The 24,959-nt window shown below is 45.3% G+C and overlaps 2 protein-coding genes and 1 long non-coding RNA gene across 9 annotated transcripts in view; 1 reads left to right on the top strand and 2 right to left on the bottom strand.

The window, feature by feature from the left end:
* The first annotated feature begins 778 nt into the window (after positions 1 to 778).
* On the top strand, positions 779 to 24,843 carry Tyms (thymidylate synthetase). Of its 4 annotated transcripts, XR_012447110.1 has the most exons (8): positions 781 to 1,082; positions 2,739 to 2,812; positions 5,110 to 5,284; positions 8,353 to 8,454; positions 8,849 to 9,024; positions 9,397 to 9,468; positions 13,828 to 13,933; positions 22,066 to 24,843. XR_012447110.1 is itself a non-coding variant. In XM_074070210.1 (7 exons), the coding sequence occupies exons 1-7, from the start codon at positions 896 to 898 to the stop codon at positions 11,021 to 11,023; spliced, it is 993 nt and encodes a 330-aa protein (XP_073926311.1). In that variant the 5' UTR covers positions 779 to 895; the 3' UTR covers positions 11,024 to 11,221. The 4 variants fall into 4 exon arrangements, 3 of the variants coding, with proteins under 3 accessions (XP_073926311.1, XP_073926310.1, XP_020041784.1); XM_074070210.1 differs by lacking the exons at positions 13,828 to 13,933; positions 22,066 to 24,843 and adding an exon at positions 10,817 to 11,221 and having other exon boundaries at positions 779 to 1,082; XM_074070209.1 differs by lacking the exon at positions 22,066 to 24,843 and having other exon boundaries at positions 13,828 to 15,667.
* Positions 1,740 to 7,674, bottom strand: LOC141422503 (uncharacterized). Its single transcript, XR_012447111.1, has 3 exons — positions 6,466 to 7,674; positions 3,052 to 3,182; positions 1,740 to 2,158 (listed from the first exon to the last, which is right to left on the bottom strand). It is a non-coding gene; the product is annotated as an uncharacterized lncRNA (long non-coding RNA).
* The window catches only part of Enosf1 (enolase superfamily member 1), a 48,016-nt gene continuing 33,857 nt past the window's right edge, over positions 10,801 to 24,959 (bottom strand). For all 4 annotated transcript variants that reach the window (XM_074070207.1, XM_020186192.2, XM_074070205.1 and 1 more), the window contains 7 exons: positions 22,166 to 22,253; positions 20,475 to 20,609; positions 16,612 to 16,653; positions 15,667 to 15,796; positions 15,286 to 15,385; positions 12,768 to 12,849; positions 10,801 to 12,233 (listed from right to left, as the gene is read on the bottom strand). In XM_074070207.1, coding sequence (XP_073926308.1) covers positions 12,132 to 12,233; positions 12,768 to 12,849; positions 15,286 to 15,385; positions 15,667 to 15,796; positions 16,612 to 16,653; positions 20,475 to 20,609; positions 22,166 to 22,253 — 679 coding nt within the window. In that variant the 3' untranslated portion in view covers positions 10,801 to 12,131. The remainder of the gene's footprint in view (positions 12,234 to 12,767; positions 12,850 to 15,285; positions 15,386 to 15,666; positions 15,797 to 16,611; positions 16,654 to 20,474; positions 20,610 to 22,165; positions 22,254 to 24,959) is intronic.

A 24,959-nucleotide genomic window follows, 5' to 3' on the forward strand; every position in this document is an offset into this window, starting at 1 on the left:
GACTTAACACATGGGCCTTGGAGAGGGGACGCAAACCGTAGCACTTGCAAAAAATGATAACATGAGCTAAGAGAACCAGGAAAAAAAAAAAAAGATACATGGGTTGGGGGTAGCTCAGTGGTAGAATAGGAGGATGTAGAGGTTCTGGGATCAATCCCCCAAATGAAAGAAAAACAAATTGATAGCATTTAATTTCAGCAGAGTACACATCCTGTTCTTTATATCCCCAGACATAGCCAAATTCTTAAATTATTGACTCAGTAAACAATTACTGGGCAATTTATGTGCTCCACAAACAGCTGCGGAGGATTGCTTGCTTGTGCAACGTACGTTATTCGCACATCTCAAACTCACTATCGCCTAGGTCCTACTCCTCAGTGCTTACGCGATCGATCAACTTCCACCGAAGGAGAAAAACGCCTTAAAACCTTGCAGAACCCTGGGCCGTCAGCAGTCAAGGAAAACAGCTGTCTGGCTCTACTTGCTGCAGCTGCCGGCCCTCAGTGAGGACGGAGAGGGGGCAGAAATGCAAACAGCTTAGTCGTAGGAAACCCCTCAATTCACAGGGCTTTGCTTTTCTCCACGTTTGCACGCGCACGTGGGGACAATGCCAGGCGCTCCTAGCTTAGCGAATGGCGCGGGGGGTTAGGGGGAACCCTGCGATTTCCAACTAGAGCGACCTTTTGCGGCCAAGGCACCGAGTTGCAGACTCTGGGAGTGTCCATGGCCAAGCTGGGCTAAACTCCAGGGGACTGGGAGAGTTTGCACGTGGCTGTGCGCGCGCCCGGGACGCGTGGGCGCGAGGTCGTTAGCTTCCCCGCAGGAAGAGGCGGAGCGCGGGGTCACCGCTTTGGCGCCCACTTCTCCAGCCGTTGCCACCCGCCACAGCTCAAAGATGCCGGCAGCCGGCGCGGAGCTCCCGCACGGCGCGCAGGAGCGGGGCGCAGAGCCACCGCCGCACGGGGAGCGACAGTACCTGGGGCAGATCGAGCACATCCTGCGCTGCGGCTTTAGGAAGGAGGACCGCACGGGCACCGGCACCCTGTCGGTGTTCGGCATGCAGGCGCGCTACAGCCTGCGAGGTGACCGCGGCCGGGTCCCTAAGGGCGGGTGGGATGGTGGGGGATACGGCGGGCTGCGCGCTGAGCTGCGCTGCGGGAAGCACGCGGGGCTGCAAGCCATGGTTACTCCCAACCCACCTGCATTCCCACTTTACAGATGTGGAAACTGAGGCTCGGGCTAAAGGGGTAACTGCTGGAAGGTCCACGAGGTCCTAATGGGCCCCCTCCCCAGCATCGTTCTTAATCACCCCACCTCTGCCTCCCCCAACGGGGGTTGTGACCCAGTAATGCTTGCCCCATGCTAGGGAGTGGAAGGCGAACTGCCCGGGCTCGACCAGCTCGTGGTCCGGAGCTCCTGACTTTAGTCCTCTTCCTCCCGCCTCCCCACATTGGCCGTTGTGCTTTGCAGCATTTTTGAAAACGATGTGGGCGGGACGGCGGCGGTGGCCCTGGGGCTGGCGGGAACTTGTTCTTTCCTCCTTTTCCTCTGGAAAGAGGAACAGAGGCCCAGGAGTTCTTGCTCCTCCTTACAACAGGATGGCCGCAGGGAAGAAGCATCCCCTGCTGGCTGTTAACTTCTGGCTTCCAGAGAACAAACGCTGGGGTGGGGGGAGGGCACAGGGCGTTAGGCAGCAGATTGGACTGCCCTTCACTGTGGTCTTCCTGGGTTAAGGGCCTGCTGCGCAGCCGAGGGGACTCCCGCAAACCCTGGGGGTCAAGTTGACCTCTAGGACGAATGAAGACCATCCTTGATCCAGGTGGGGATACGCACTACTGGGTGAGCAGATTCACTTAGGGGAAGACCCCTTCCTGAGACTGGAAGCTACCCCAGGTACTGCAGCGGAACTGCTCAGGATTGAAAGGAATCCACCTGTCTGCCACTCTGATGACCCTCAAATCTGTTATTAATCTACCCATCTGCTTAGACCGTGGGCAGCCTTCCCATATGTTAAAGATGGAGGAAAGAATGCCCATGTTAGTAAATACACACTCTATTACTGCAGCACCCCAGCGATTATACTTTATTTCCGATTGCTTTGTTCCTTCTTCCCCTTTGTCTCCTAAGCAGTGCACACGTGGGTATTGCCTCCTGGTGCCTGTAAAATGGAGAGCAGAAAGTTCCCTCAAGAGGGCTTGTTCGCAGTATTAAAAAGGATTGTGATTATGGTTTTTAAACAGGTTCAACTTTTGGTGTATACCAAGTAATATAGAGGTTAGTTTACTTTAAAAACTCTTTTTTAGTTTTCGCCAGTGTGTGATACCTATCCTCCTGTCCTGAGCAAGTTTTCTCTGGCAGGATCATGGTGGAATTGCCTACCAGCCTGTGGGCTTTCTCCTGGGACACATTGTAGGTGTTGTGGTCACACCTCTGTGACAGGATTCACACTGACTGGGTGGGTAGCAGGGTGGGAGTTCTTTCCATTGTCCACACAATGAATTCTGTCATTGTGCAGAATTCCTGTGTCCTATGGTCACCAGGGCTCAGGAGGGCTCTCCTAGTCTGACTTATGTTGCAGACTTGCCTTGGACACTGGGAGCTTCACCCTGACCCCAGGTGGCCACTGAGCAGCAGTTGTAGTCTCTCCACCCTCCCAACATGTCCCTGGTTACTCTAGGACTTTGCAGCCCGGGCAGTTTTCCTCCATGTTCAAACTGTGTGGCAAACTGTTTTTTCAGATGAATTTCCTCTGCTCACAACCAAACGTGTATTCTGGAAGGGAGTTTTGGAGGAGCTGCTGTGGTTTATCAAGGTAAAGAAGCTGCTGCTGTTGGAAATCTGCAGTCTGGTCAAGCCAGCCTAAGCCTTTTAAAAGTCAAATCATGTCACTCCTCAGTCTTCCCCTGGCTCCTTTTCCAGCTCTGCCTTAGCTGTTTTTCTGTACCACCCATCCTAACCTCCTTGCTAATCTTTGAACACACTGTGCTATTCCCACCTCAGCCCTCTGAGCCCCCTGGAACCTTTTCCCCCACTTACAGCGTGACCACTCACCTTCCAGTCTGTCCAGCAAACTGCCTCTGTACCTCCCAGTCACAGACCGTTCTGGTTTCCTCCAAGGGAAAACATCATCTCATGTCATGTTAGCCTTCCCTTTTTCTCTGGGGACATGTGAGTGAAATGTTCTGTAAGGGCAGAGAATCAGTTTCGCTTATTTGCTGCTATGTCCCCAGGCCTCGAATATAACCTGGTTGGCACTTGCATATATTGATCACGGAATAGGTACCAAAAGACCAAATAAGTAACTAGGTGCCTAATGACAAGTACCAGTGACCCCCAAGCTCCGCCTTGATCCATGTCCTGGTCCATAACTAGTGATAATGTGTCTGGTGCTGCTTTAGAGTACTTGAGGAGATAGGCTTAGTTCTAGGCCGAGCTACAGTTGGAATCCTTTCTATAGAGCACTTGGTTTAGCTGATAAGGTCTTGAGCCAAATCAGACCTAAGTCTTATTACTCCTTTTTAGAAAGGATTGAGATTTGGATCCAATCTGTCATCTTAGTTCTGAGTTCTTGCAGAATTTTGTATTGGCTTCTTCACTGACAGCCTCTGGCTGGAGATGCGTCATAAGAAATCTCAGATACTCTAGGACTGGCAGTGTGGCTCAAGTGGTAGAGCGCCTGTCTAGCAAGCACAAGGCTCTGAGTTTAAACCCCAGTGCCATCAAAACAAATCTCAGATATTCTTTAGAATGTCTGGACTAGATCCCAGTTTAAGTGGATGGAAAAGGGAGACTTAAGATGAATGTGAAAGATTGAGAAATCACTTGTTGGAAGTGAAAAAATTAGGACAAATCCAAGAATAGAAAAGGGAGAAAGCAACAGTGTAAAATGGTGGGAACTGTTTTGGGGTGGGAACCAGTGGGTGGATAAATGGAAAGGGTGAAGGGGGGAGAGTATGATTGAAGTACTTCATCACATGTATGAAAATAGAATAATGAAATCTGTTACAAATTATTTTAAATCTGTTACACATTTTAAAGAAAGTAATACAGGGGATGAATTTGATCAAATACATATATGGAAATATAATGAAACCCCTTTGTACAATTAACGTGCTAATAAAAAAGAGAAAAATGGAAAGGAAGCATTTCAAAGATGAAATGCATTTGTCTGCTTTTAAACTTGAATTCAGTATTCTAAGTCTACCAGGTACAGCAGACTCACCTTTGATAGTGAGGGACTTGACCAAATACAGGAGGTACAACACACCTGCCCTGCACTGGAGACAACAGATAGGGCTGTGTGAATGGCTGGTATCTGCTTAGCACCAAGCATTTTGCTGGTGTTAACTGTCTTCACAGTAGACGCCTCACAGCAGACGCCTCACAGCAGACACAGGTGAGACTCGAGGGCTAAGAGGAGGAAGTAAGTAGAGGGAGCAGGCACTGAACCCACGTGTATGTGGCATGAAAGCCTTAGTACCTAGATACACCAGAGGCACAGGGGTCTGTTCTGACCTGGTTCATGACCAGGGCACAAATTAGGATGACATAGGCCAAATATAATAGGTAAAGTGTAAGAGAAACATAAGACTTGGCAAAAACAAAAACAAACCAACAACCTTGTGAGTATAGATTGGGGGTGACAACTTTGTAGTGGCATATGTAAGAGATGAGTGAAATAGCATCTGTCTGCCAGAAAAGCTAATACTGATTAATCTGATCATTAGAAATGTCTTTTATGCCAGGATTATGATACATGAATGGATTGTACATGAGATATTGAATTCATTTTGGAGTATCACATTTAGACATAGAACACATTTGATTAAGCAATCCAAAACTCTGAGATGAAGTGAGAATAATTGCAGGACATGGAGGTGTTTAGAAAGTTGAAGGGAATAGAAGAAATGACTTGGGAGATGGTTCAGACCATTCTGTAAAGCCTCCAGAAGTCCGTGGCTGCGCCCAGTCTGCTTAAAGATAGGATGGGGTCCATGTGGCTCCTGTCGAGTGCCATCTGCCAGTGTGTCACGGGTGCGAGGCTCTTAGAGGCCTCCACCCACATGTCTCAATCCTCTTGGGTGCCTGCTCTCCTCTCATCTCTTCCAGGGATCCACAAATGCTAAGGAACTGTCTTCCAAGGGAGTGAAAATCTGGGATGCCAATGGATCCCGAGACTTTCTGGACAGCCTGGGATTTTCCGCCCGACAAGAAGGAGACCTGGGCCCAGTCTATGGCTTCCAGTGGAGGCATTTTGGAGCAGACTACAAAGATATGAATTCAGGTAAGGTGGCAGAGTGATGCCTCAGACTTCTCAAGTGTCCTTCCTTGTGTGCGTTTGGTCCATTGTTGCAGGTAAAGTCTGGGGATAGGAACTCAGTGGCATGAGAGCTGGTGTATCTTTGACAATAAGAGAGGCTGTGCTGGGTAAAGGTAAAGGAGCTACAACTAAAGCCCTTTACACTCTTTTACACTCTTGGTGACTAGCACTTATAGGGTGCTTGGAACTTTCCATACCTGTGCCATTGGCACTAACACAGAGTTGGTGTCCATGTTGGGGAAGGGTAGGAAAGAGTTCATATGGGTCTAGGTGACCAGGACTGCCTTGCTAAAATCTCCCTTTTCAAGGTTGACCCACAAGTATGCTGTAGGTGGCGCTGGTGTGACAGCAGTCTGCCTGCCTTGCTGGAACTGAGGAAGAATGAAACCTCTTCCTACAGAACATGTACCTTCCTCTGTCCTGTAGGTGGCACCACTTGAGTGTCACAGAGCTCAGCCTTCAGCCCTTGAGCTACTTCTCACCTATTAACAAAACAAATACCACTGTAGGGTGTGGGCGTCTGTGCACGCATGCAGGAAGTAATTTTACAGGGACCAGCAACCTGGACAGTGTATGTCGGGATAGTCCCAACTCGCCTCCAGCCAGCTGGAGGGATTTAGGCCTAGTGGTGTCCAAATTCCAGGAAAAGTCTAAAAGGGCATTTATGTGCAATCATGAAGTCTTTTTAATGTTGGCAACTTCAAGAAGTTTTAAAATGCTGTATGGACCAGGAATGGGCAAATTCATAGAGGCAGAAAATAGAATGGAGAGCTGGGTATAGTGACACATTCTTGCAATCCCAACTACTTAAGAGGCAGAGGCAGAAGACAGGAGGATCTTGAGTTTGAGGCCAGCCTGGGCAAAGATAGACCTTATCTCAAAAACAAAATACAAACAAAAGGGCTGGGGGCAGCCCTAGTTTCAATCCCCAGTACTGGAAAAAAAGTAGAATGGGTGCTGCCCAGTGGTAGGGAGAGAATGGGGAGTTAGTGTTTGGTGGGTTGCAGAGTTTTCTTTTGGGGTGATGAAATGTTCTGGAAGTAGGTAGAGTGATAGCTGTACAACAGTATGAATGTACTTACTGCTGCTGAATCGCATGCTTGAAAATGGTTATAATAGCAAATTTAATGTAATTGAATACTTACACAATGAAAAGAATGCAGCGTGGGCCAGATATTTTCAGCACATTAATAGTCTGTAGGTTGTTGGTGTGTGATTGCTGTCCTGGAGCCTCTTCCCAAGGCCTACTCCCCTGGCCACTGGTGCCTTCCATCTGCCTGGTGTTCCGTTATTTCTTGTTGCTTAAGGGGCCTAAGAAAATACAAGCCTTAGTTTTGAGTTGTATGAGTGCTAGCTGTTGTATAGCTGTAGGGAGTGTATTTTAAAGTTTTCCTTTTGAAGTAATTACAGATCCATGGGAAACTGGGTGGGGTGGCAATGTAGGAACAGTTACCTGTACCTTTTACCCTGTTTTCCCCCATGGTAATACCTTGTGTAACATCTTGCAAAATTAACATTGTGTAATCTGCAGTTTATCATATTTTACCAGTTTTACACTCATTTGTGAATGTCTGCAATTTTAATACATGTGTAGATTTGTGGAACCACCACCGCAATCAAGATACAGAATATTCATCATCATTCTTTTTACGTTTTCTAAACTTATTTTAAATTTTTTTTTATGGTGGTACTGGAATTTGAACTCCAGGCCTTGTGCTTGTCAGGCAGGTGTTCTACTGCTTGACCCATGCCTCCAGCCCCACAATTCTTTTAAAAATCTTTAATATTATTTTTTGGAACTGTGATTTTGAGAGAACTTCCTGCCCAAACCCTCCTCCCCCAAATGTGGAACCACTAGACTAGAACATTGTCTGACACACATCAGTGGGAGTTTAGCCAGAGGAGATTAGGAGGCTCTGCTCTTCGTCACTTCTCATCTCAAGGGGGACAGGGAATTAAGGTCAAGAGACCAGAACTGGGAGAAAAGAACAAGCTCATTAGAATCATTAACATTTTCCTGGTATTCGTGCGTCAGTGGTATGCGTCACTGCTAAATCTCAATCTGAATGTAGTGGAATCGATGGTAGAATAGTGCCCAGGTCATAGAAAGAAATCCAGTCCCGCCAGTTGGAATGCCTATGGAATGCTATATTCTATTGACAGTCCCCAGTGCTTTCTGTGGGACAAGAATACACAAATAGATTGATTGTATCAGTGAAGTGTGACAGGAATGGTTGACGGATACAGAGACTAAGTCCCATAGGACTAAGAGTATTGAGATTGGAGATTGTGTTTTAGTCTGTGTGTGTGTGTGTGTGTATTGTGGGGTTTTTTGGCAGTCCCTCTGGGAACTGAACCCAGGACCTTGCCAGGCAGACAGTCTACCTCTGAGCTATCTCCTCAGCTCCTGTTTTTTTTTTTTTTTCATCTCTACAACAAAGTAGTAGAAGCTAGAAAACTTTCAAGAAAGGGATTTATTTCAGATCACAGTTCTGGAGGTTCCAATGCCTTCTTGATGGCAGAGTCCCAAGGTGGCACCTGTGATATCAGATGTCACATGATGAGACAAGAAGCATGTTTGTGTGTCTTCTGGTCTCTCTTATTACTCAGTCATAGGGCTCCACGACTTTACCTAATCCTCATCAGCTCCCAGGGGCCATGTCTCTAAACACTGCAATTGGATCACATTTCCACTCCCCTAATGCCTCTCCCTGAGGATTAAATTTCAACACAGGAGCCCGTAAGGGACAAACTCAGACCATATCCAAACCGCAGTCGTTAGCAGTAGGGAGAGGTGCTAGGGGAGGAAGTGACAATGTAGTAGATCCAGTATTTGTGAAAATAGACTTTTGTTATTGCTCCGGAAGACTGAAGCTCAGGTAGGACCTTGAACTCAACCAGAATGCGCTGGGCGTCTTATAACCACTAACCAGGGAGGGATGTAGAGTGAAGGCTGAAACAGATGATCTCAGGGCCATCACATGACAGATTCTGAGCAACCTGTGTACGTGTCCTTCTCAACAATTCTACAGATTACTCAGGTCAAGGAGTAGACCAGCTGCAAAAAGTGATTGACACCATCAAAACCAACCCTGATGACAGAAGAATCATCATGTGTGCCTGGAACCCAAAAGGTGGGAAATACCTTGACCATCTTCTTTTGTATTAACTGTATAGTTAGTTCAGAGGATCCTGGGACTGCTCCCAGCCATGTGGTTGGTTGTGTGACCTCTGGCAAGTCATGCTTCTCCCATTTTCACCTTCTTGTTAAGGGGTTGGGCCCACAGGATCTCAATTTGTGCTTATTCCAAAGAAGCCTTAAATTGCTTATGGAAATATACCTATGATTTTCTTTTTCTTCCTTTGGACAATATTGGATTTAAACTCAGGACCTTGACACGTTACCACTTGAACCTGCACCCAGTCTTTTTTCTTCAGTCTGTTAGACAGGCTCTCACATTTGCCAATGCCAACTTTTGACCTCAGTCCTACCTCTGCTGTGTTCTTTAAACCTGTGTGGCTCCTCAGATCTTCCTTTGATGGCGCTGCCTCCCTGCCATGCTCTCTGCCAGTTCTATGTGGTGAACGGGGAACTGTCCTGCCAGCTATACCAGCGGTCAGGAGACATGGGTCTGGGTGTACCCTTCAACATTGCCAGCTATGCTCTGCTCACCTACATGATTGCACACATCACGGGCCTGCAGGTGAGCTGCTCCCGGGAAGATGGTTGTAGCCTAATGCACTCTGCTCTTTGATTGTTCTTGTGAAAAACCCAGTTGCAGAGAATTCAGCATGATTAGTGTTAAAATTTGATATTGGTAAATAAGACATGAACTGGCTCACTCTGGGGAGCTTTCCTTTCCTTGTGTGGTCTTTGTAATTTAACAGGGTCTTGTAGGTTGTTTATTATACAACTTCTGTGACCTAACTTTTCTCAAAGGTACACTGGTTAAATTCTTTATTTTTTTTGAAAAGCCTTGGGGAGTCTACGTACTTTGTATAGCGTTCTTAAATGATGTACTTTAGAGGAATTGAAACTAAAACATTGTTCTGCTTTCTCCCGGGGATTTGTTTAGCCAGGTGACTTTGTACATACTTTGGGAGATGCACATATTTACCTGAATCACATTGAGCCACTGAAAACCCAGGTAAGAGTTACATTCTTGGTGCCTCCTTTTGATTAAAGGTTGATTTATGGGGCATCCCTTATGGACAGGAACTCTGCTGGATGCTGTGTCCAGCATAAATGTCATGCTCCAGCTGCAGGGCTCCAGGTTAGAGAAGGGTAGTAGGCAGGTGGGCAGGGACAAGGCCGACACCTGCCTCACAACCACAGGCACAAATGTGACAGGTGCTACAAGATACTAAGCACCAGTACCACAGAGGAAGAGCCACCTTCAGGCAAGGGGACGTGGGACCTTCCCAAGTTGGCACCATAACTCCTGTTTTCACTTGAAGGAGAATGGAAATACAAATGTTTTCCCTTAATTTTATACCAATACAATACTGGGTTCTAAACTTTCATAGATCTGTCTGTTCAAATCCCTAAGGTATAACAGCCAACAAAGGATGATTTAAAATGGCAATAAAAAAAATGAGTGTCTCTGCTTTGTGTGCCCCTGGGGGGAAAAATGAGAACCAAAAACCTTTTAGTCCCTTCCAGATTAGATCTCTTAAGTTGCTACTCTTTGGGAGCTTGGCCTCTTGAGTAGAGAGTGACTGCAGGCTTGTTCAGCACCTCTTATATACTGCCTGTCCACTCTGTCCTATTGGACACTTTGTGCTCATTTCAGGAATTCTGGCTTGTGTCCCTTTCTGTGAATTGTCAACAGAGGCCTTCTTTTGTTCTCCTTTCTGCCATGAACAGTTAGTTAGGATGGGGATTATGGCACTCGAGAAACCATATTGAGCCTGGTGTGGTGGCCTCATCCCTGTAATCTCAGCTGCTTGAGAGGCAGAGATAGGGAGGATTTCAGTCTGAGGCCAGTCTGGACAAAAAGTTAGTGGGACCCCCTCTCATCAATAAGCTGAATATGGTGGTGCACACCTGTGATCCCAGCTATTTGGGAGGCCATAGGTAGAAGAATCTTGATGAGACCTTACCTGAAAAATAACTAAAACAATGAAGGCCTAGGGGCATGGCACAAGTGGTAGAGCACCTGCCTAACAAGTTCCAACACCCTGAACTGAAACCCAGTATGCCCAACCCCCCAAGAAAAAAATCCATATTGAATGCTATTGTGAGTATAGATAGAAAAGTAAAAGACTGCATATCTGAGTTTAAGAACTCACAGCTGATGTAACATAAAATACCCTCCACTCTTGATCTGTGCGGGAGATCAGGTTGGGGATGCTCCAGTGAATAACCAGGGATGAGGTACCCACTGTGTTATACCCCCTGTAAAATATTACTTTGATAAAATACTGTGTGCTGTTTCATGGAGAGACATGGGGAGCAGAATTAAAGCAAGTTGCAGAAATATCACAAAATAACAGTTTTATTTTGTTTTTAGCTTCAGCGAGAACCAAGACCTTTCCCTAAGCTCAAAATCCTACGAAAGGTTGAGACAATTGATGACTTCAGAGTTGAAGACTTTCATATTGAAGGGTACAATCCTCATCCTACTATTAAGATGGAAATGGCTGTTTAGAGCCCTTTCAGAGGATCTATTGGAAGGATGCTGGCAGTCTTTAGGGGGCTGAAAGTTCTTTTTGCTCTAAAAGAAAAAGGAACTAGGTCAAAAATCAATCTGTCTATGACCTAGCAGTTATTCATTAACTTTTAAGAATGTTATCACTGGCAGATATATATACTTTTTTTAGTAATCAAAGCCTTTTGAGTTTGGTTTACTCAGTGAGGGTGCAGGAAAATGTGGTTATGAATAAAGAGTGAAAACACAAGCATTTCAGTTCATGTCTTCATGAAGAAGAAGGCTGGTGAAATTCATTATATAAGCTATTCTCACAAAATTCAAGTAACTCCATCAATCATTATACAGGGTGCTCACAAACACATCTGTTTTGTGTTATAGATTGCTGTAATAAAGAACTTTTTCATTTTCCCTTTTTTTTTTTTTTCCCTGTATTGCCATTTATCTGCTTGGTTCCTGCCTCAAACAGATTGACCTGAACCTTCTAGGAGTACAGCATACACACATACATAATCTTGTTAGGATGCTTTTCAGATGATTACAGTGTATTTTAGAAATACGACTTTTAACTGTTTTGCCCTGTTTTTCCATGATTCATCTCATTTTAGGTGCATTTTATATTAAAATATAATGGCCACTTAGGATAGTTTTTTGAAGAGATAAAAAGTAATCTATGAAATAACATTTTGTCCCTGTTAATTTTAGTATGCTGTGAATTCTCTAATATGCTCACATTGATCAAGAAAAGGGATGCTAAACCATGTCATGCATACCAGATGCCCTGCACTGCCGAACTGTTTTTATTCTGCTACTTCATGACAAGTGCTAACAGAGAACAAGGAATCATTCCAACACATTGCGTGATGTTTTCCTCATTTTCAAAGTACAATTTAATGTCCAGCCCTTGATAGAAATTTTCTGAGAACATCTTCCTGCACTTTTGGATTAGGTAAATTAAATTTAAGGATTAAATAGAAAACATTTTGACTTGCTGAAAGAATCAAGTGATACCAATGATTAAGCTGACTCCCAAGGTTAATACAGCTTTCAACTGAACTTGATTGGTAGGATGAGGTTTTTTTCCTCCTATTTTTCTAAAACTGTCCCAAGAAATTATAAACCTTTTCACTTAAGAAAAGGTGTTTGTTAGGGGTGAACACTTAATTTTCTTGAGCAGCCTGGAGTTTCTTCCATACTTCGCCATCTGGGTATTGGTGTTTCTCTACAGAGTCCTCCTTCATTTCTGTTGAATAGCCAGCATCCTAGTGAAAACAAATTCAGTAGTGTTGGTAACTGCCTGGGACGAAGACATGTAATTCTGATGTTCCTAGAAATGATTTTAAATCTAAGCCAGAGACAACTTTTTTTTTTTTAACAATTTTTCGGATTGTTTGAAAGAGGGCAGAGGGGTATATTTTACTGGTTAATTACCAGGATTAGTTACTGAATCTAATTAAACTTTCATTGATGGCTCAATGTCTATTGGTAAAAATGAGCTATAATCTGAACATGATTAGGATAAATGACCCAAATTATATAACTACTCAAAACCTCTTAAGGCCTGTGGTGCCTTATTTTGTTTGCTTTGCATAAGGAATGCGTGTTTTAAATGCTAACAAAATCAATCAGCTCTGACTTTAAGGTCCTAAGCATTTCTTATTGACTTACTAAGGAGCCATTTGTTTCTAGATACTGGAAATAAACTCTTAAGGAGTCAAAACTCCATGCTCCATGTTCATGGTCATAGTAGTGTCAGCAGCAGGCCCATCTCTGAGGTGTCCTCAACCCCAACTTACCTTAGGAGGCATGTAGGAAGCCCTCCTGATAATTACAGGGTACTTGAAATGTTCATGCAAGTGATCCACGTATTCACACATCCTAGGAGGAAGGAATCAAATTGGGGAAGTAGTTAATTCTTGAGCTGCTAACCCTTAGAGCAGAAGGGGAGAGTGTCTTTAAGGAATGGGGACTGGGACCAGTGGGAGAGCACTTGCCTAGCCTGCCTGACCTGGCACTGGGGAACTGAGATTGCATGAATTTCTATGCAAAATCCTTAGACTATAAACCTGCGGTGCTTTCATCTGCACACAGCAATGTAGGGGCTGAGATGAAATGATCCAGGAAGTCCCTGTAACTAAAGTTTTCTGATGCCCCAAAGGCCTCAACTCTCACTCCATAAATACTGGATTGTTTGAATGCCTTTAGCCAAAAGTTAGATGAATGGATTAAGCCACCAATAAAAATGATTTAGATGAAGAGCACAGGTTTTTAGAGTGAGGTCTGTTCAAATTCTTTGTCAGCCAACTTTCTAGTTTTGTGGGCAGGTAACATACCATTCCTTTTTGGTTTTTTTTGCTGTTACTGGCGATTGTGCCTAGGGTCTTGCAAGTACTCTACCACTTGGGCCATACCCACAGTCCTTTTGTTTGTATGTTTTTGAGGTACTGGGGTTTGAACTTGGGGCCTATACCTTGAGCCACTCCACCAGCCCTGTTTTGTGATTTTTTTTTTTTTTTTTCCTGAGGGTCTCTTTGAACCTCAATCCTCCTGATCTCTGCCTCCTAAGTAGTTAGGCTAGGACTAGGGCATAGGTTCTTACTACCTTTTTTCCCCAGGCTGGTCCTGAACTGCCATCCTCCTACCTCTGCCACCCAAAAAGCTGGGATTATAGATGTGCACCACCATGCCCAGTAAGTTTCCTTGCTTTTGTCACCTGGTAAGGAATAGCTGCGATAGGCAGGGTGTGCCATGCCTGGTGCTGGGGATGCACAATGAAACTGGCAAGAGAGAGCCTTGTGGTCAGTGGTCACAGAGACTAAGCCATTGACTTATGTGCTGTATGTGTTATCTTTAAAGAACAGGGTGCAGGTGAAAACCCAGCCCAGGTGAGAAGATGATGGGTGGCCTTACAGGTGAGAAGTGAAGAGGCACTGTATGCAGAGAATGACAAAGCAGAGTTGAGGTATGATAACGCTCTACATACAGAGTTGGTGGCATGGTGGTTTCACTTGTACAGCAAATGCCCCTGGGCATTCTCAGGCAGCAGAGCCTGTGTGAGATGCTAACACTTAGGCTGTCACATCAGGGACATTCTGCCCTGACGTGCAGGGGTGACCTCTTTGTCATCCCTCAAGACCTGCAGGACTTTTCAAGATTGGGGGCAACCTCCCTTTGGTCCAACCTGCATTTTCCAGATGAACGAACAGGTTTAGACTCATGGGAAATCAAATAACTGTGGCAGCTCCTGGACGGAGGAGGCCCAGGTCTCCTTTCCAGTCTAATGGTCTTTAATTTATAATACAAAAGTAATGAATATGGCTTGGCCATATGAAAAGCACTTGTCTGCTCACTACCAGCTGAAGAAACCATTACAATTATAACTGAGACTCCCTATGTGCCCTGACATCCCCTTTCACTCTCAATGCTGAATTTGTTTACCATTCCCATGCAGGTTTTCCTGCTTTCCCTATACACGCTTAGTAAGCTTTCTGCCACACATTCAATTCCAGGAGATAAGACAACATAATAAGCAAAGCCGCATGTGTGCAGTGACTGGAAGATTATTCCACTATAACATCCACTGGGTGGTCTGGGGTGTAGCTCAGTGGAAGAGCGCTTGCCTAGCATGCACGAGATTCTAGGTTTGATCCCAAGTACAGGGAAAGAGGAAGGAAGTCGATTCACTTGGGGCATGTTGAGAAATGAGATGAAACTAAAAGATGTGTTAGCAGATTGTGGAAGCCTCCAATATGAGGAAGGATACTGGACAGAAGCAGAGAACATATATGATGAAAGCTGGGCTTCATAAAGTTGCAAAAAGGAAGAGCTGGGGGCATGGCTTAAGTGGTAGAGCACCTGCCTAACAAGTGCCATGTCTTGAGTTCAAACCCCAGTACCATCACCGCCCCCAAAAAGAAAGAAAGCTGGGGTAAGGAGATGGTTGAGGAGTTCTAGGTACAAACTCCACCCCCAACATAATTAGAAAACAAAGTGTGTCAACTACAAAGAACCTATCCTTGTAGCAGGAAAAAATGACTGCTCTGCAGGGTGCCTGTTGTTACTGTCTCATGTGGAGAAGACAGAAGCAAAACCAACTTATCCTTTGAGTTATGGCTTATGTTTAGTTTGTATGCACAAAAAGTGAACATTGTGTTTATTCAATTTGGAAACTGATGTTCTTAAAGCCATCTTAGGCTCTTGCAACAGTCCACAGGGTTCTGAGTGTCTTTGGTTATGAAAGCAGAATTTTCAAAGATCTGACCTGGATTAAGGATGCTAGTGCAGTGTAAAGTGAGTTAACGCCATGTTACTGACCTGTTTTTAAGGCTTCCGGACACTGATATGTAGTCAAAAATAATCAAGTGCTGCACCAGCTCGCAGAGGCCAACACCACCAGCATGGGGGCAAACAGGAACTAGAAGGAAGACACTTAAATTTCCAAAAGTAGCACAGAGTAGGGAAGAAAGCCCTGTGGTTTTTGTTAGTGCCAAAGGTGATTAGATCATTAATACTTAGGAACAAAATTGAAAATGAAAATCAAAGATCCCCTTATTACAGCTAAACAAAAGTTAGAAAAAAAGTCAGTTTGGCAAAGTACAGACTCATGTGAGTTGCCAAAGCCATCAAGGGAAGCCCAGGCATCAAGGGGAGGGGAGGAAAGGGGAGGGCTGGTGGCAACCTCCGCAGCACCCTTACTTCCAAACTTTTTGGCCATCAGCAAAACTGAGAGGTTCTCATTGACACTTCCTAGTCTGCAGCTGTCAATCTGGAGAAACTGCAGGGCATTCGCCTGTAGGAGTTGCTTAAATATCACCCTATTGTGGCACTGGAAATAGAATAAAAAATATCACCAACAGAAGAGTCAGCCTTGGCCTTCAAGACCCCTGAGCCTGGCAGGCAGTGATTCCATGCCAGCTGTTGCTCATCAGTGGCCTCCAGGAAGCCTAGATTGTATTTCTTCTTTATTCTCAGAAGGCCCTGACAGTGCAGGCAAGGACCTTGCACCCACTTCTGTACAAATCTGCAGATGTAACAATGTGAGTCAGGTACAAATCACAGCAGCTCACCAGTTATTAGAGAATAACTGTATTGACTGGTGAGTGGGAGGTAAAATAGAGCCTCAGGATTAGATACAGTGACAGCGATGAGCAGGTGGCACAATGACAAGGCAGAATAGTGGCATTGCTCCTTTTGCTGGGAAAAACTGAGAATCTATTCTTTGCACTGCTGTGCTTGTGGGTTGACTGTGGCAGGCACTTGTGATATAAAGCCACAAAAAGTGAATGCCATTGTATTTGTTCCATTTGGAAGCTGGCTTTCTTAAAACCACTGAACACTAGCAATGGTAATTTCAGATTGCTGCCTTATCAATTTTGATTAGATATTGAAAAAAAATAATCAGTAACCTGAATCATAAGAACTGTAGAAAAAGCCACAAACTTTTGACTACATCCTGCCCTAGAATCTAATGAACTGCCAATTAAAAAAAAATTTTTTTTGCAGTGCTAGGGATTGAATCCAGCCAATTTCTAAGATGAAAAAAAATTTCCCAACTAAAAATGCAACAGGTGGTGAAGCTTAACATAAGACTGTGTTTTGTTCAGTGGTCATTGTATAATGACAACCAGGACACATACTTACCTGTTCTCCTGTGGCGACACCAATTCCTAATGGGGCCAGTGCCTACAGAAGAAGACAGGCTGGTGTTACTTTTCTAAGTTTTGAACTGTAACTCCCAATGTTTAAAAATATTTAAACATTAAAGTATTTAAACATAGCTAAAGAAGGAAACGCTCCTGCTGTTGAATGTTTAAAGCCTGGCAGAAGGCTGTCCTGGGGAGTGTGTGTGCGCAGGCAAGCTATGTGTCCACAGAAGGAAAGGAAGGTGCTGCTCACATGCTGCCATCGCTCCCTTCCTGACCATTGCTCTGCAGACTTCCTCTGCAGTAGCCTGGCCCCTCCCCCACTCTAGGGGCTACATGGGAGGTGTAACTGGGAGGACATGGGCACTCAGCAGTGGCTCCTTGTGAACTCACAGAGTCCAACCTCTACTTACTGCTTCTTGTGGGCCATTACTCTCTTTATTCCCTTTTTTCTGTCTCCTTGATAACCCCTTGTAGGGTTATTCTAGAACCTTCCCATGCCTCTGTCAATTCCAAAGTCCTTTCCCTTCTAGCTCTGTGGTGGCTGAGATCCTACTTTACAGTTAAGGCTGAGGCCACTGTTCTCCTGGTGAACTCTTTACCTGATGAGGTGCTGGAATCTTCACCTGGCCATGCCCCTGCTGCTCTGTCTGGCCTCTCACCTGGCCCTGAGTAGCTATGTCATGCATCTGGCACCTGGGTGCTAGCCTACTTCCCTCAGCCTCCACTGGATTGCGGTTCCACAGTTCCCTCCCCAGGCATCCTTGATTTTCCTTTATTTAGTGACACCAAGAGCTAACAAGTTCTGAGCTCTTTCTGTCAGGCATGGTGCAAGACACTGATGTGATTCCTGGTCACAGCCCAGTGGGAGAGGAGCCATTGTATCCCCATTTTACAGATGAGCAAGTGGTGTACTAGTAAGAACCATTCCTGGGTCACAAAACAGAGTGCACAGGTGGGGTTTGAGCTCCAGGCTGATTCCAGAGCCAGAGGAGAAATCTCAATCACTGAGCCAACTTCTCAGCAGAAATATCCCTTAATTCAGAAGCCAGGTGTCCCTGACTCTGAAACTTGGAGTTGGGAAGCCACACATAAGCCATAAAAACCTTGGTTTCTTCATTACAGAAAGTCTGTTTCAACAGATGGTCTATAAAGCGCTTTCTCACACTAATAATTTATGCTTCCCGAAATTTCTATTTTAAGTACACTTGGTTTTTTTTTTAATCTCAAAAGAAAAGAGGGGTGGAGAAGAGGAGGAGTGATGAGGAGAGAAAGCCATTTGACTTACTCATACTACCATTTTAAGACTGTGTTTCTAGCACTGACCAAGTTTTGTCTCCTCCTTGACAGTATTTCCTGAATCTGCTTCCTTCACCTTCCCCCAAATGACAGACCAGCTCTCATCCCTGCCTCAGTTTTCTCCTGCCTGTTTCCCATCTTTCACATACCCATCCCAATCCACTGTATGTGTTGCCACCAGTCACCTTGTCTGTCCTCCCAGCCACCACTGTGTCATTCGTTCCTTTGAGAACACACAGCAGTACCTGCTGCTTGGCTGTGTCCTTCTGAGTAATGGGCCCCAAGTACTGGCCTCTCTAATGCCTCCCCTTGTGTGCCCTGCATCTTCTTGGGTCTCCCTTTGGCCCCCACCTGGATGGACCTGCTTTGCTCACCAGCCACCTTCCTTGAACCTCCCCCATGCAGGCAAAACCTCAGTGGGTCAAAGCCCAGAAGAGCTTCCAAGGAGACTCTCCAGGTGGGCAGAAGTCAGGTGGTACCAGACTGTGGCATTCAGTGGGGTCAGCAACCCTTCAAGAACTCTAAGGAGCCAGGTGTGGTGGTGCATGTCTGTAATCCCAGCACTTGGAAGGTGAACGTAGGAGGATCACAAGTTCAAAGCCAGCCTGTCCTACAAAGCAAGACCCTGTCTCAAAAATCCCAAGGGCTGGGCTGTAGCTCAGTGGTAGTACACATGTAAGTGCAAGTCCCTGGATTTGATCTCTAGCACCACACACAAAAACATAAGAGCAAAGGCAAGTGGGTCTCAGGTGAAATGTCTCACTGACCTATGACCTTTCACCTAGAGATGCCCATTTTGGAGCTATTCCTTGGAGGATTTGGGTTCTATCTTTAAATAAAGAAGGCTAAGGTGGCTGTAAGACTCCTGTTCCCTTGCCTGCAGCATGGCCTTCCTCAGAGTCAACTCTGGTTTGCTCTCTGCCAGGCCACTTGCCACTGGCCCCATCTACACCTATCTTCCACTCCATAAGCTTTCCACTGCATCAGCACTAAATGCCCCGGCCTGCGGCTCACTCTGCTCACTTATCTTTGTTTCATTTATCCCAGATTTTCCTCTCTGGTGAGGCTGTAAGTGGGAAGAGGACATTCCTTAAACGAAGCTTCTAGAGAGGATTAGACCTAAGGCAGATTATATGGTGATTTAGTGAGAGAAATGGAGAAGAATGGCCCCTGAGCCTCCGCCCTCACTCCCTAGTAGGATCTGGGTGTTTATGTAGGTTGATGGAGGTGTTCCTCCTAGAACTTGGAACTAAGACTCCTCTATCAGAGTAAAAGTTTTAAGATCAAGTCATAATAGGGGCAAGTACAGCTATACAAAGTCAGCCTGGGGAGGAAAGATTCTTCAGGAGGCAAGACTTGACTAGAAGCCAAAGAGTGTAGCGTGCAGGGGAAGAGGTGATGGGGTGAAAGTACAAGAGGCAAAGTTGGCCCTCCCTGTACCCAGGAGGAGGAGGAGTTTAAGGCGCAACACCTCTGGTGCCTTCAGAAGCAGGTCTGTCATCTGAGAAATGGTTGTGCTGGGCTATCATGGTCGGATGTTATCACATATTAAAATTCCACAACTAGTACCTGCCCCAATTCCTCACTCATCCTGCAGCTTTGGCTTAATTTGGTTCCTTACAGAGCTTGCTATGGTCTGAGGATGAAAACCTGGAAGTTACAGTTCTTACAAATTAACCAACTGGCATTCTGACTTTGTAATCAGGGTGTAAACCTGAGCAATGGGAGCCACCAAGATTTCTTAGAGGAAGAACCTGACCCTAATGGCAGGGAGGCCAGACCCCAATTAGAGTGCACTTGTCTTGGGAGCTCTGTGGATCAGACGGGCAACTTTCTCTTGGGTGGCCTGATCCTGACATTAGCTAAGCAACCCTTTTCTTTGGAGTCACCCAGAAGAAATGTACATTTTTTTGTCTCATTCTGGGTGGAAAAAAGTACAGATGCTTCTTGGCTTATAATGGGGTTATGTCCTGATAAACCCATTGTAAGTTGAACAGATCTTAAGTAGAAGACACATTTAATATACCCAACCTACGGAACATTTCAGCTTAGCAGCACAGCACGCTGTAGAGTGACAGTTGTTTCCCCCTTGTAATGGTGGGGTGATGGAATGGTGGCTCACTCTTGTGGTCAAGCACTGAGAGACTACTGTATTGCATATGGCTAATTCAGGAAAAGACCCAAATTCAAAATTTGCAGTATTGTTTCTGCTGTGCCTATTACTACTGAAGATCATAAAGTGGGAACTTCATGTCAAGTCATCGTAAGAGACTATATTTAATTATCAGTTGCATTTCTATATTTATAAAGTATGGGAACCAAGTCTGTTCATCTTCAGAATGCTGGTAGCCTTTCAACTTTTGCAATATACTTTCTCTATAACAAAGGTGGGTAAGTACAGTGGATAAAAGGATGTTAGGAACTTGTCCCATGTTATAATTCAGTCACTTCATCAGGAAATGTAAAAGACAGGTGATGGAATTTTAATCTCTGTTATGACCATTCTGGAAAACTAAACAAAAAAGTAAATGGCCAAGACAGTAGAAGCAGTAGTTTTCCTACCTTGGAAATGGCGGCATGCCCTAGGATGTCATCAGGGGATGTGGGTTCCTCAATCCACAATGGCTTGAACTCAGCCAGCTTTGACGTCCACTCCACTGCCTCAGGCACGTCCCAGCGCTGGTTGGCGTCCATCATCTGCAAGGACAGACCCCTCACTTTGCTTCAGGGCTGTAGTTCCCAGGGGGGAAATGCTGACACTCAGAGCCATTGACTGTTGAGTAAGATTTCTATGACATTTCCTTTGCTAAGCCCCAGCCTATAGCCCTGACCAAAGGACCAAATCATAGCCACTGAGTCTGGGACTCTGACTCCATATGGTGTCCTTTGGAGGATATGCAATGGGTTCATGGAATCACTGTGACATCTGGAAGCTGGGCCAAGCCAGGAGAAATGCTCACTCACCCTGGATCACGAGGCCCTGTCTGCATTTGGATGTCTACCACACTAGATAATATGTCTTATAGTGTTAATTCTGTTGGTTGGAACCATTTTGTCACATTCTGAATCATACATAGTTTGTTCAGTGGACACTTACTGACTATTGCCCTCCGTGTGTCTGGCACATTAATAAATTACTACTAATGAAGCACCTGTTCTACCAGGCACTCAGTGAATATTGTTCCATTTGATACTTACCGCAACCTATAAAGCAGCTCATGTGACTCCATCTCACAAATAAGCAAAGTGACACTTGGAGAAGGAACATGCTCAAGAATGGTAAGTCTGATCAATGATGAGTTCAGGCCCTGGCTTTCTGCATGCTGCTATCTTACCTGGAAGTCAGGTGCTAGGTGTGCAGAGCTTGAGAGAGGACTCTCCACCCCTCTATCATTGTATCACACTTGGAAAAGACAGACAAGAAATGAGTGCCTAAAGACTGTGCTAAGTGGTAAGAGCCCCCTCAAAGGATACAGAAAACCAGAGGATGGTAGACTCAGAATCAATTTTTATCATAAATTATTTGGATGAGGATGACCTCATGAAACAAAAGAAGCATTACTTCATATATAAATAATGGAACTTCTGATCCTACATTAAGGACTCCAACCTTGAATTTTAACTTATGAAACAAGCCTCATTTTAAAAACTTCATAAAAACATCTGTTGTGACTTTAATGAAAATATTTTACACATAGTAACTATTTCGAGAATATATAGTCAGAAATCATTAATCCTTATATTTATCTCAAAGTTTCAATACTTCTTCACTAATGGTTCCCTGAAACCCACCTCCTGAAGAGCCATTTATGGGGTTAATGATTGACACACCAGGGAACCAATAGGAGACCTATTTGTTTAGGTTTATCCAAGTTAGCAAGAAGGACTAGATACTTCACTCTGATCTAGCTTAGTGAGTTCTGCAGAATTAAAAAACTAAAAACTACCAGCCCCACAGTTTGTTTTTTAAGTTCACTACTGTAAAACTACAGGGCCATACTTTCTCTGAAAATAAATTTTAAAATTTCCAATTTTTAATCCTTGCTTGAAACAAGTTGCATTTTGGCTTTGGACAAAGACCTCAGGCTGGAGGATGTACCTCAGTGGTATAGCACTTGTCTAACGTGCATGATGCCCTTTGTTTGATCCCCAGAACTGAAGAGAAAAGAAAAGAAAAAAGAAACCACCATCACCAACAAAAAAAGACTTCATGCAAGGCTGCCACTTCTCAGTGGTTGTGAGAGACTATTTACCAAAATCTTCTCTGGTCCAATCATATCTCTGATGAGGCGGCATCTACGCATGTCATCCTGAAGGTCAGCCCCAACCTTCACTTTAAACCTATAAATTCATTTGGTCGATTAGTTTACATCTGTTCTCTGACTTGGCAAACACACTTGGATTTTCTGCAGAAGCTCCATCTCTGTCAGTAATTCACAGGCCACCCCAATAATGTCATGCTCTTTCTCATTTGATCTTTAGACAGGTCACCTGATTGCAGGTCACCTGCAAACTGCATCTCTTTACTCAGTATCAGGGCAATGTCCCTCAATTTTCTGCTGACCCAGGTAACTGAAACGGGTTAATACAGGATTTATTAAACTGAGTTTACTATGGTTAACAGCTCTTTCTGTGAAAAAGGATGAAAAACAAATATGAAAGGAATGAACAAAAAGGCCACAGAGGGGAGCAGGGCCCAGAGGAGAGCAGGACTGGTGAGGCATGGCTAAGTGAGCTACCCTGCTATATATTGAGTTCAGAGAGTCTGATTTAGAAAGTTCCGGTGCTTGATGGCCCAGAGAAGGCCACAGGGCTGGTTTGTTCCCTATGGTGCAGGGCCTGAGGGTTAGGGAGGGAAGGGACTAGGTCACATACTGAGAGGCAGCAGAGTGTGCCCCTGCAGAGGTCTCCTCATCCAACATCCGGCCACGCACAGAAAACTCCCAATCTGTGTTCATGTCCAACTATGTAGACATGGGCCTCTACGTATGTTCCCTGTGACTCTGCCTCCAGAAGAGAGTGTTGTTAGCTCAAGTGTGGACACTGATGTGGAGGAGGGGACACCGTGGGTGGGGTGTCTGGATCCACTCACTCCCTTGCTAGACCCTCCCCAGCACAGCTGGTGTCAAGGCTGCAACTGGGAGCAGCAACAGCTACCAGCTGACACTGCAGACAAGTGTCTGGGCCTGCTGGAGCCCTCCCTCTGCTCCTAGATGCCTGACCTCTCCACCTCTGAAGAGCTCTGGCTTGGCTGAAGAGAGCCACATGCATGCAAGCACCTACTTTCCCACACACAGCACTAAGCCCCCAAAGACATTTCTCCACCAGGCAGGAGCTTCAACTACATGATCTATGGTGCTCAAAGGAGAGGTCTGGGCACAGCCTCTACATACCAGTCTCCCCAAAGTCTTTCTGGAGCCTTCCAGACTCACCAGATTTGACTGTCCAGCTTCTGGGGTTTGGGTGAAAGCAGAAAGCCAGCAGTTACTGAGCACTTGCTCCAAATCCACCCTGTGCTGGACCTTGTCAGATATGGCAACTTCAAGGAGAATCATGAGTTACTATTATTTCCATTTCATAGAAAATGCAGCTCAGAGAGGTTGAGCGATTTGGTCAGGATTGCACAGTGGGTGCTTGCAGGGGATGAGGGAGAAAGGTAAACTGGATTCCAATTCTATCAGATGCCAATGCCTCCTTCCACTGCTGCATGCTGCCCTTTCATGTTCTCACTCCTCAAACCTTTATTTAGCAGAAAAGTTAGCAAGAATTCAGGGGCTCTCAAACTTGGGTGTGCCTGTGAATCACTTAGGGCTCGTTACAATGCAGGGACTGAGGCAGCAGGTCCAAGGACAGACCGGAGCCTGCATTTCTGGTAAGCTCTGACAGTGACACTGCTGCTCCACAACCCACACTTTGAGGAGCAGCAGGGTAAGTGGCCAGACCAATTACAAGTCAGGGAGGATGTAGCAGAGAGGAGGATCAGAAGGAAACAGACTAGGCCTGAGTCCTGAGAAAGTAGCAGGGAGATAGGGATGGAATAGCAGAAAGATAAAACCTGAGAAATCTGAACATGAGGAAGGTCACGTAGCACCAGGGAGGGGAAAGTCACATAGCACTAGGGCAAAGTAGCTAATAAAATTAAATATAACCATATATGGAATAGACCTTGCTTTTTGCTTCTGTAACCTGCTTGCAAGGGTATATAAAGTGAGTTCTCGGGGCTCAGCCTTTGGACAGGAGTCCACTGAGTCTGTGCTGGTACAATAAAACGCTGCTTCCTGCTAATTGCCTCAGGAGTCCCGTATCTCAGCTAGCAAACTCCTGCAATAAGGATGCCTGGTGACATATCACAGACAAAAAGTGCTGTACTCATGGATGGATTCATGAGTGGCTGGGTTAAGAGACAATATGGTCCCTCGGGGTCCTGTATTGCATCAGGATTCAGGGTCACCGACCACCACAGTTCATCCAGCGGAAGAGTCTGGGATACCAATGGGTCCATATCCACATACAGGGGACAGAGGGAGAAGTGCAGACAGTGGACAGAAGGTGGCCTGGGGGAGGGAAGGGAAGTCACTCCAGTCGGGGAGGATGACATGACTTCTAGAAACTCCATGGAGAAGAACAGGGACCAGTGGCTGGAAGTTATATAGAAGCAATATTGAACTTAGAGGCCAGGAGGCAGTGGCTCACACCTGTAATCCTAGCTACTTGGGAGACTGAGATGCAGAGGCCCAAGGCCAGCTTGGGCAAATAGTTCATGAGACCCCATCTCTAAAATAATCCGGGAGCAAAATGACTGGAGTTGTGGCTCAAGTGGTAGAATACCTGCTTTGCAAGTGTGAAGCCCAGAGTTCAAACTCCCAGTCCCACAAAAATGAAATATAAATGAACTTATAGCCCAGAAACAATGGAAAAGTGTTTCTTAAAGTTAGGATCTGGAGGTGTTTGTACCATGTGCTGAATCAATGCTTGTTACTGATCATAAACAACGGATTTCTATTCTAGATGAAGTGATGCTCTCCAAGGTCTCTTTCCTCTGTGTTA

This window comes from Castor canadensis, chromosome 4 (genome assembly GCF_047511655.1).
Source record: "Castor canadensis chromosome 4, mCasCan1.hap1v2, whole genome shotgun sequence".
NCBI classification, from domain to species: Eukaryota; Metazoa; Chordata; class Mammalia; order Rodentia; family Castoridae; genus Castor; species Castor canadensis.

Excerpts from the sequence above, each read along its gene's own strand:
- Tyms (XM_074070210.1), top strand. The coding sequence starts at position 896 with ATGCCGGCAGCCGGCGCGGAGCTCCCGCACGGCGCGCAGGAGCGGGGC. Across the intron at positions 1,083-2,738 it reads GGCGCGCTACAGCCTGCGAG|ATGAATTTCCTCTGCTCACA; the intron begins GTGACCGCGGCC and ends CTGTTTTTTCAG. Across the intron at positions 8,455-8,848 it reads GTGTGCCTGGAACCCAAAAG|ATCTTCCTTTGATGGCGCTG; the intron begins GTGGGAAATACC and ends GTGGCTCCTCAG.